Genomic DNA, 10,999 nt, shown 5'->3' with positions numbered 1-10,999 from the left:
GCCTTTCTCTCTCTCTCTCTCGCTCTCACTCGCGTGCGCATTATTGGGATTTTCAGAGGGGGGTAGTAGTTTGGCCATGCGGGGGTGGCTGCGCTAGCTGCACGCGCAGCCAGGCCATCGTATAGCCAGGAGGGGAGGTACAGGTTGCTGCTGCTGCTTCTTTCTGCGCTCGCGGCTGACTCGGTGAGGCTGGGGATATTTTCTCCTGCCGCAGTCACCCGCCGGCGGTCTCCACCTACGGTTTGCAGCAGTCTCTCTCTCGCGTGCCTCCGATCCACGGCTTATACTATATATATATAGGCCAAACGCGGCGGAGATCGCGAGCGAGCGAGTCTGACCAGTACGCCGACTCGCATCACTCGCTGCCGCACGAGTGGCCTACTGTGCCGAGTAGCAGTGTCTATATAGTGTATAGAATATAAGTGCAGTGCGCGATTTGGTGAACAACCGGCAGTTTTGCTCGCTCTTGGCGATGACGTGATATTTCGCTCGTTCTGTGTGATTCAGTTTCTTCGCCGAAATCCTGTGCTCGCCGTGGCAGCGGCTACTGATGTGATACCGATGGCCCTTGGCTGATTCGATGCTGCTACACGAGCAGCGCTTATAATAATAAGGGCCTACCTGTACCGCAGCTTCCTTCACGACATGATCATTTACAAGATGAGAGTCGCGATTGCTCGAGCTAGGCTCTTGGTGCCGATTCAACGGCCTGCTTCGATGCTACTGCTGCTGCTCGCTCTTACCTTGGCTAGTACGTATTTGCCAGAACGACCTCGCGATCGTGTACCTGCGCTACGTGCGCGATTGTTTTAAATGCCAAAGCCAACCGACTTTTCGCCTTTCCGATTGTTTTTTCTTACTCGTCTGGGAGAGTGGGCCATGACGCATTAGACCGGATCGAATCTCGTTACATTTAAAACTCGACGTGAATAATAAACCTGTGAAAGGTAGATAAATATGAGAGTTTTATCGAAATGTTCCTTTTGTAATTTTATATGTAAGAGAACGAATGCAATTCTATGTACGACACGAGCGTCGGATGTATCGGGTCACGATCGTCGTGTGTGACATTTTCGTTCATCGGTCGGTTGCCTTATCAAACATGCCATCTTTTCATTTATCATGCTCTCATCGTAACGAAATTTCCCCGGCTTTTGTCAAAAGCCTTCATTTGAAACATTCGCGGCCCGTGGTGTACAACGAGTAAAATTTGGAATTTCATCATCGGCAATTAATATTATCGACGATGATTGTCGGGATAAATTATTTTTCGAACGCTTAATCAGTGATTATCGAGACTCCGAAGTAAACCATCGGTGTAAATGATTTACTTATGTCGACGGCGCTTCTGCTCCACTCTCCCGCATTATACGAAGGAAGAAAAAACGAACGTCGGAAATCGTCGAGGAAAGAAATAACAAAGACGCGAAATTGAAATGTCGGTGTGGCGCGTAGAAAGGAAATCCGAGGCCTCGGCGCGTCTCGGCGTAATTGTCTCGCTCGATCCACGCCAACGACGCACAATGCTCCAACTATATAATTGCAGGTAGCGAAGCGCTTCGTATGACAGCCCTTCGTATTCCGCAGCACGTCGTGCTCAATCAGACCGTACGCATGGAGTGCGACTTTAGTCTGGACCGCGAGAGCCTCTACTCCGTCAAATGGTACAAGGACGGCCACGAGTTTTACCGTTACGTGCCCTCGGAGGAGCCGAGAGTTCACATCTTTCCGCTCGACGGTGTCGCTGTCGATGTACGTAGGCTCTTTTATACCTATTATTCCTAGTCTACTTTTTACTGTTCCACTTGCGAGGGACTTGGTGCGCGTTTCGTCTGCTCGAACGTGAACCGATCCAACGCCTAAACACACGATATATTTAAACGTCTCGACTTTGATAGCGAATTTACGGAATTTCGCTCCAGCCACGTGCACGAGTCGTCTCTCTTGTTGATTTATTTTGCAACGTTCATACGTGCTCGCACACGTATATTACGAGCCAGAGTACTGTGATGCGCGCGGAGCACATCTTCGTCCTCAGTCTCATTTCCGTCCTCCGACTCAAAAGCCTTGCCACCTTCTACCATCCTCCACCGTCTCTCAATTTTCTTCATCTTGTCAAGCTCTTTTGACACCGAGTATACACACAGCGAAACTTGCAACCACCGGATTGCAATTCAACTCGCTGTACTTATTTACTGAATACCAGTAACTACCCTACCTACAAAGGCCTAATGCCAACGTCGCGTTGTCTATGTTTATGTAATTTTCGTACTAACTTAGCAGCTACTACTTGAATTTTATTAACATCTTTTTTCCTCCTTCTGACCTCTTTAGTCGTGGGCGCGAGTGGTATTCGCTTTATTAAAAGCGAAACTGAAGCCTCGACTGCGATATAGATGTAATATTAGAAACTTGACTGTAATAAATTTAATCGCTTTTTTCACCGCATTCATCATTTCGCGAGGATAGCATTTAAATTTCCATTACGTAGCATTTTAAGCCGTTGAGAAATTATTAAAAAAGAGTTAGCAGTCGTTCATTTGAGGTTCATTTTGCTTGTAGCCCGTGCATCCTTTTCTCATTTTTCAAGTTTATCGTAATTATTTTCGAAAGATGCATTTGTTTCGCTCTTGATAATGTATATCGATGTCGAATTCATGAAATTTATGGGGAAAAAAAACTATTAAAAAACGTAAAACGATGATAATAAAAAACAAATAGTAGCTAAAGAAGATAATGCACGAAAGAAAAAACAGGACTAATGAAAGAGGGTAGATAAGAGAGCTGGAAAGCGTCGACTGGAAAACGTGATTTGACCGTAAATTTGGTCCCACGAAGTTGGCGCGCGGGGCTAGTCTTACGTAAACGTGAAAAGGATATAGAATGACTCGTTTTGGAGGTTCTTACGCGCATTAATCCTTTTTATAAGTACTATGTATGCCAGCCGAGTTCTCTCATTAACAATTTTTTTTCTCTCCTTCTCTTCCTCTTTTCTCTTTGCTCCTTCGCGCGTGTTTACACTGCGCTCGCACTCATCGAAACGATCCTCTATAACAGGCCATGTACATGCGGAGCATATCTCTCTCGTTCTTCGTTTCGTTGCCGCGTCTGCGAAATAATGAGAGGCAAACGAAGCGTTAAATTACTACATGTAAATCTAATGGTGATTTCGACCTGTACAGAGGCGCAGTTCGACGGAGAAAATCGTAGTGTTGCACCGAGTGAACGACGACAGCACGGGTCGCTACAGATGCGAGGTATCGGCCGAAGCTCCGGCTTTCCATACGGTCTCCGATCACGCGGACATGACGGTAGTTGGTAAGTACTAAATGAACTTGCCAGCAGAATCATAACCAGTTTCTCTTTTTCCTCTACGAGTACATATTTTTTACTATGATTTATCAGCCGACAACGAGGCTTATGCCAATTGGACAACTCGATGAGTGTCTTCCATCGCGACTCGCGCGGCCGAGAATACTCGAGCTCGTATATAGATTTTCATTTCGGTCGATGTACAATATGCAGCAGCACGTGTAAGCCAAGAGGCAGGCTCTTCTCGCGCGCATTATAAGTTATCTTTTCCAGCGCTGTACCGTATAGAAGCCACGTCGCAACAGCTTGCGGCTACGTCTGTTTTCATGGATTTTTTTTCCTCTGCTTAGACACTGCAACGAAACACATTTCATACACGTACATTTCCATCGGTGTCTTTGCACAACTAGCTGTTTCCTTTGTAACTGCATTAGCTGCATATAGAAGGGACTAAAAAAGCTGCTGGATTTATTTTCAAGTACACGCAATGGAAATTGACGAAGCGAAGGAACAATACGCGCGCTTATTATGTTTTCCGCTAGACGCCCTCCCAGCTCATCGGATAAATATTTTTTTATTGCTGTCTAAACACCCGACGATGCCTTTGATCCTTGTGCGCTGCCTTGACGTTATTTTGTATTATTCCGCTCCGTTTAGTATTTTCTTTCCTTAGTAGGAGCACGTGTCAGTTTTTTTCAAGTATTTTATCGATAAAAGTCTTATGATTAACAATAGCTTATTTTTTTACCGTGAAAAATAGGGTCACTCAAGAGAAAATGTTCCAACCATATATTTCTTCCATTTCCAAGGATTATAAAAAAAGCTTTCGAGCGCCTTTTTGGAAAAAGGGCAGCTGTAAAAATGCATCGGATAACGGTCCAAAAAGTTATTAAACTAAAATAAACTCTAGAATCAACATGATGAGATTATTATATATTAAAACATGTTGCCCTTTAATCGCATTTCAAGCATAATATAATAAAAACCACAGTAAAAATTACTCGCAAAAGTTGTGCTCGTTGAATCATACGATATATATTAGCAGGATTATAACCAAATTGTTTGAGCTTTAAAAATTACTTGCAAAGATAAAAAATTGTTTATGATTGATAATATTTCAATCGTCAAGATTTGAACACTATAATCAGATGTTTAGTCGATAACGTCTGCAAATTTCAGTACTCTCGGAGCATGGACCAACAATCACGGGAGCCAAGTCTAAATATCAAGCAGGGGACATCGTCAACATTAACTGCACGTCCGCCCCGTCAAAACCGGCTGCTCTGCTGATGTGGTACGTCAACGAAGAGCCGGTGAGTCATTAATTTATCTGGATCCACCCCAAGATTTTTACTCCTGCGGTCTCTCTCCTCTCCTGTCTCTCTCTCTCTCTCTCTCTCTTTCCCCTCTCAAATGAGCTTTTCCTGTGTGCGCACATTTTTCATGCTAAGCGTTATTTCCTTTTTTTACCTCTCTCATGGCTGCTGCTAATATTTCATCTCGCTTGAAAATAAAAAAAAAGTTGTTTAAAATAAAAAAAAAAAAAGTAAAAATATGATCGAACGCACGCCGAGAGGAAAAATATCCCAATTAAATTTGAATAAGCTATAAAAATTTTTACGTTGCGTACGCTGGCCTATTATTATCGATATCGAATATAATAGCAGTGACTGATTCTGGAAGCACTTCATTAAAATAATCGATTTGCCCTGCGCGATTATATGCATGCAAAATAGCTGCCATCAAACTTCAAAACTGGGAATATTTAAGCTGTATACGTACTACACACAACACGTTTCGAACGGCAAGCGCTGGGGTATATAAAGCCCGGCTATTATATACCTCCGTACGCGTTATACATATATACAATAGCCATAAGTAGGTATAATCTACTCTGCTTGAAAAATACATACAATTTGTAACTTATTTTCCATAATTTGCTAGCTCGAGCTTGAATATACGAACGAGAAAAATTTTGAAATAAAATTATTCCACCTCTCTCGTGCCATATCGTACATAAAAAATTTCGACTTTATTTAATTAACACCAAGTTGGCTACACACACTCTCTCTCTCTCAGTACCAAGGATGAATTTTTCGAAACTTCTTTCGCAATACTTTAAGCTTCTTTGCTAAAAGCTCTCACTCTCTCGCTTTTCCTCTCCTTCGTCGTAACCGCGTAGCATTTTATGCACACAAGACCCCCTCGAGTCTCTGCTGTTTTTTTTCGCCTCTCTTTTAACGTCTTATTGGACGAATGCGCAAGAGTGAAAAACTAACATTTTTAAATGCTATACAGCATAATACCACCGTGCCACCGTGGTATAAACATCAGGGATCTGTGCAATGTTTTGTTGTTATTTCTTCTTCTATTTTATTTTTTCTTATTTGCGGCAAAAGAAAAGAACATGCGCGTATAAATGCAGCGTTGCTGCGTTCCGTCTTTATTTTTCTTTTTTTCTCCTTCCTTTTTCGTTTACTGTTGCGTACACCCAGGCAAATTAATGTCTTCATGGACTCTAAGTATCGTGAATTTATGTCTGTATTCCGCAATGCCTGGCGATGTGTCTCTTACTGCTCTCTTCCTCTTGTTCTATTTTCCTTTTTCACGCAGATTAAAACCGTTAGCGTTGAGTTTTTTACGACAAGGGCAATTTAGTTTTGGCGTTTAATTTACCTTAGCTTAGTTTTTTTTTCACTAACGGCAGCCGCAGTTTTTCCTTACTGATGCATCGATATATCATAAGGATATATAGAGACGTCTCACTCTACTAATCCTAAAATCATTAAAATTATAACTATATTTTGTGTGCAAACACACTATTTATTAAAGCATTATCATTAGCAGTAGGGTAACGAAAAATATTGCCTGAGCAATGCTATTTTTTATAGTAATTTTTCAGCTGTGCTTATGAAAAAATTTGATGCGCCCAACTTTATCGTTAGTTTATGAAAAAAGGTGCCAAATTCTATACTAGAGTCGAAAGTCAGCGAAATCTAATAAATTGTGAATTTCACTCTCGAAACTATAGTGTTTGAGTAGTTTAAAGCCTTTATCAAAGTTTCTCTCTTGCAAAATGCTGCTTCAAGCTAATTCCAGCTGTATATTTTTTCGGTTGTGCAGTAAACTCATTGAAATCGGTGCAAAAAACGCTCAATAATATTTCATTATCATGATAAAAGAAATATTTTAAGAAATATTACATCCCACTGTTTTTAATAATAAATTATTAATTATGAAAATTATTTTCATTCGCAACAATTTATCATGCAGTGAAGGCAAAATTTGAATTTCAGTTAAAATTATTTTGTCGTGAAACTTTATGCTCGGCAGGTGGACATGCAGTACCTAAAAGGCCCGTACATAGTTGATGTAGACAAACGCGGCTTGGAAACAGTCGTTCTAATCCTGGAATTTCAAGCATGGTCTAATCACTTCCGTCACGGGGACATGAAGCTCAAGTGTCTAGCGACCATATCATCGGTATACAGGCGCAGCAAAGAGCATCGAGTCGTCGGTGATCACGGCATACTCAAGCAACCGATGGAGAGTCGCGAGACACGAGCTCAGAGCCACATGCACAACAATGGTAAGATTTTTTACCCCGAATGAAGCACCGAAAGCGGCAAAAAAATTTTCACCTTGGGAAATCATTCGTACGGGCCATAAGCAATTTTTTCCGCTCGCGAACCTTGAGATTAATTCCATCAAAAGTATGTATTATGTAGCCTCTTTTTTGCAGCTTCATTTCATTTCTTTGTTCCGACGCGCGCGGCTACCGAGTATTTGCATTTTTTAAAGGTCGAGGCTGCGTGGCGCAGATGCCTGTGGCTTTCATCGGGTTAATCTTTTTCAATGATTTGTAAAGCCCTTTTTGCATATTCACAAATTTTACGATATGATTTTTCCACTCGAAACCCAAATATATGCCCTGGCAGTTAAGTGGAATAAATTAAAAAATGAATTGTTTTTGCAGAAAACCGAGTGCGCATTTGCACGCTGCTCATGAGCTGTCTGTCGCTGGTCGTTGTTTATTTTCATCAAAGCATTTGCTAATACAAAGAAGAAAAATCACGGAGAATACGTTGCCGACGAGGTGGACTATGCATCACGATTAAAAAGGGCAAAGCATGTAGAGTATAACGATGTCGACTTGAACAGAATATGGGATTCATTCTCGACATCGTTGTCTCTGTACGTTCCAAATGTTCGTTTCTCCGCCACCTTCGGTTGGACCTGAACTCTTCCAAGGGTACGATTAAACGATGATTATAATAATCCAACAATATTTGCTTTTTTCGATATAGGTAAGGATGAAAATTGGCATATCATAATGGCTAACCAAAATTTTTCCGATATCGTTGAATTTATACACACACACTGATTTTCTTTTTACATGGAATGATTGACTTTTAATGTACTATTTCAGATGGATATTTGGGTTTGGAAATTTCTGCGTTGTTTTTTTTTTAATTTCATACAAGTTTGAATGTATTCAACGATCTGACTTCCATTTTCATCAAGTTGATTGGATTAATTAATTCAAAGTGACGTTATCACAATCTCAATATGATGTACATTGCCATTTTTAAATCAGTGTTTACACTTGTCATGGTGACAAACGTGTTTGTTTTTAAAGAATAATTGGTTCCCGAGAGGAGAGCATTGTAAATAAGTGACGAAAAATTGTGATAAGACTGTAATGCATTGAGTACGTATAAATGTATCGTATACAAATAAAGAGATATTTATTTTTAACTGTTTTAGCAAAATTAATGAAACCAATATCCTGGATCATTTGAACATTTTATTATCTACGCAATTATAGTACCTTCCTAGAATTATTTTCTTTACAGAATCATCACTCTAAACACTTTAAAGTTGATTCGATGTCCGAAAGTAAATAGAGATTTTCCAATCATTCAAGTTTAATCGTAAATTATCAATGGCTAGTTCTGGCAGATGGCTAGTTTTTTTGAATATTAAGTAAACTGTAATCTTTCGTGAAAGAGGTTGAAATCGATCGATTTTTGAATAGAAAATTCCCAATTAAAACTTTTACGTTCATCGTATTAATTAATAATGATTTTTTAGCTCAGTGAGCAATTACATAAATTTATTAAAATAAGCTTTATCTCGGGTCGATGTCCATCAGGCTTTGACGCACTTAACCAAGTATCTGAATAAAATGTTGCATTAAAAGTCGTATTATGCATATATTTGCATTTAAAACGTTTCATATGTTTGATTAAATTTGTTTATAAAATGGAAAAATGGTAATGCAGAAGTTAAATTGAAATTGAACACATCTGCAGTCTCGTATTACCCGGTGCGACCATAAAGTTTACATTGGCCGGGTATCAGTTTCACTGTGATAATTTTCTTGTTTTCCTAACGATGATAGACTGGCTCGTGTAAATGAATGAAATTAATGCAAGAGCTAGCATCTTAATATGGACACTAAGTGACGTCAGCAAAGACATTTTGCCGTACTCGATTATGGGTTCGACGGGGCCTGCATCTTAAAACCATCTAGCGGGGATGATTTTTCACTCCAAGGACGTCGTCTCGAATTATTCTTCAAGATGAGTGTCGAAGCAGGCAAGTATCAGCTCGACAACCAAGCTAAGCTTCCACCGCAACAAGAGAAGTTGCTCATTAGCTCGGTAACGCGATCGCGACAGACTCGAGTTAAAGGGCCGCAAGCTTATAAAGCGAATCCTGGAACTCGGACGAATTGATATTTTATCGAGTCGCAGTTGAAATCAGTAATCCGAGTGGCGCGTAAAGTACGATATTGGCGTACAAAGTGATGCACGCGCTGTACGACGGCTATGGAACGACTTGGGCTCTGCTTTGCGATCATCGCGCGAATATGGCCAGTAATGCAAATTGCCTAATCACCGCGGGCTAGCCTGGGCTAGATTCATTTTGAAGTATAAATTTAACGCGGCGCGTCGAGTACGTAGAGTGAATTCGAATCATTGGATTTCAATAGGATGCTACAAATTCAGGCACACGCGCGTGTCTTTCTCGGAGCACGTAGGGCCATTGTTGTTGATGCAACCAAAATGCGCCGGGCCAAATATGTATAAAAGTAAAGCGAGGCAAACACACGTGCACTAATGTGCTTATACAGACGCGCGCGCGTGGACGTAGTAAAATACATAATCTATTCGATAGGTAAGCGCGCAGCTGCAGGTTGGCTGCATGAAACCCGTACCACCACGTACGCAGAGCGGCAAATGCAAAAGGAAGAGGACAGTTCATAAGTTCTAATCTGCAATGCATTCGACGCGGTACATTATTATAAATTCAATTGCGCAGAGGCAGGAATTAATGCACGCGCTCGACGCGCGGGGATTTAATTGCTAGGGCCGTTGCGGCTGATAACGGCGCATCGGCCCTGTCGCGTTCCATGGCCGCGCGACCTCCGCGCAACACACACACACACACACACACATCCATATACATTTTCAGCGACGCCTGAAAAGAGAAAATTAACTGCGAATGTATAAGTGCTCTCGTCGCTCTCGTTATTCCCTTTCTCGCACTCTGTAATTGGCCACTTCTTTCCTGTCGGCCCAAACTCATATTTGGTTTTCGTTAAAACGTTTGCACCGTGTATTATACGATTATTGCTCATGATTAATGAAAAATTATATTTTTTTAACAAATTTATAAATCCTTGAGCTTATGTGGCATCAGTGTGCATTTTTTCCGTCTACGTATTTAATGTTTATTCTATAAATAAATCACTCGGGATCAATAAATATTTCATTCAAAATGCTAATTCATCTTCAAGTAAGCCTGGAGAATCCTGGAAGAATTGGGGCCTGTAAAAATCGTCAAATTGACAATCGAGAATAGATTTCGAATAAACCACGAGAGTGAGCCCGAAAGAGATGCTAGCCTTGCTAATCTTTGAACGTACGACCACATCGGCAATGAGCATCTTGACTCTCAACTCGCCGTGAAGAATATACTTGCTAGATCTTGTAATCATCTTGATGATGGACTTTATTGATCACTTGTCTAAGATATTTGTGAGTCAATCACCCCCCCTTTTTCAAGATGCAGTCGTGGCGCAGCATACTTCTCTGGCGTTGGCAGCTCTAGCACAGGTGAGCATTATTATTCGAGCATCGCCGTCAGCAGTCTTGATGGCGAATCTGTAGTGTGCGCGACTCGTCCCACTCGATGCTTTACCACGACGCCAACTCACAAGGAGATAAAACTACGATTTATTACGCGCGAGCTTTTAACTCGACAATCTGCTCTTGCGGAAAAACAAACAATTTCTACAAAAACAGCCAGTTGCGCAGTTTGCGCTAGTCTTTAGCTGCTTCTTAAAATGGAATTTGCATATCGTTCTGCTTTTCTAATGTTTCTTTGAAAATCCACGACTAGAGAAATACCCAAAGAATAATCGGCTGCGAGTGAAAATTTTAGTTCTTTTCAAATCTCAGCTTGTCAACAGTATAATTATAAATTCGGCAAAAAGTTTTTGTCAGCATAAACAGATGAATTTAAGAGGAGTCATACACCAATTCACTCCTCTTTGTCATTTTTTTTATATAAACCATAGTTTAATGTCAATCTACATTTTCAACATAAAATTGACATCTTTTAGCCTTAAAAAATGTGAAAAAAGTTTCGGAACAGTCCTTTGCATCTTAAAATAGCT

At 40.7% G+C, this 10,999-nt stretch overlaps 1 protein-coding gene across 3 annotated transcripts; it reads left to right on the top strand.

The window, feature by feature from the left end:
- Positions 1 to 234: 234 nt before the first annotated feature.
- On the top strand, positions 235 to 7,993 carry LOC106651436. 3 transcript variants are annotated; one of them, XR_002763461.1, is made up of 7 exons: positions 235 to 751; positions 1,547 to 1,752; positions 3,183 to 3,318; positions 4,492 to 4,625; positions 6,646 to 6,901; positions 7,289 to 7,564; positions 7,742 to 7,993. XR_002763461.1 is itself a non-coding variant. In XM_014369933.2 (6 exons), the coding sequence occupies exons 1-6, from the start codon at positions 646 to 648 to the stop codon at positions 7,366 to 7,368; spliced, it is 918 nt and encodes a 305-aa protein (XP_014225419.1). In that variant the 5' UTR covers positions 235 to 645; the 3' UTR covers positions 7,369 to 7,735. The 3 variants fall into 3 exon arrangements, 1 of the variants encoding a protein (XP_014225419.1); XR_001339345.2 differs by having other exon boundaries at positions 7,289 to 7,619; XM_014369933.2 differs by lacking the exon at positions 7,742 to 7,993 and having other exon boundaries at positions 7,289 to 7,735.
- The last annotated feature ends 3,006 nt before the right edge of the window (positions 7,994 to 10,999 follow it).

This window comes from Trichogramma pretiosum, unplaced genomic scaffold, assembly GCF_000599845.2.
Source record: "Trichogramma pretiosum strain Unisexual culture from Peru unplaced genomic scaffold, Tpre_2.0 scaffold53, whole genome shotgun sequence".
In the NCBI taxonomy this organism is placed as follows: Eukaryota; Metazoa; Arthropoda; class Insecta; order Hymenoptera; family Trichogrammatidae; genus Trichogramma; species Trichogramma pretiosum.
This window is presented reverse-complemented; position numbering and strand designations above follow the sequence as displayed.

Bases quoted from the DNA above. Each gene is read 5' to 3' on its own strand.
- LOC106651436 (XM_014369933.2), top strand. From the start codon at position 646: ATGATCATTTACAAGATGAGAGTCGCGATTGCTCGAGCTAGGCTCTTG. The intron at 1,753-3,182 runs GTACGTAGGCTC...CGACCTGTACAG, and splicing joins TCGACGGTGTCGCTGTCGAT to AGGCGCAGTTCGACGGAGAA. The intron at 4,626-6,645 runs GTGAGTCATTAA...TATGCTCGGCAG, and splicing joins GGTACGTCAACGAAGAGCCG to GTGGACATGCAGTACCTAAA.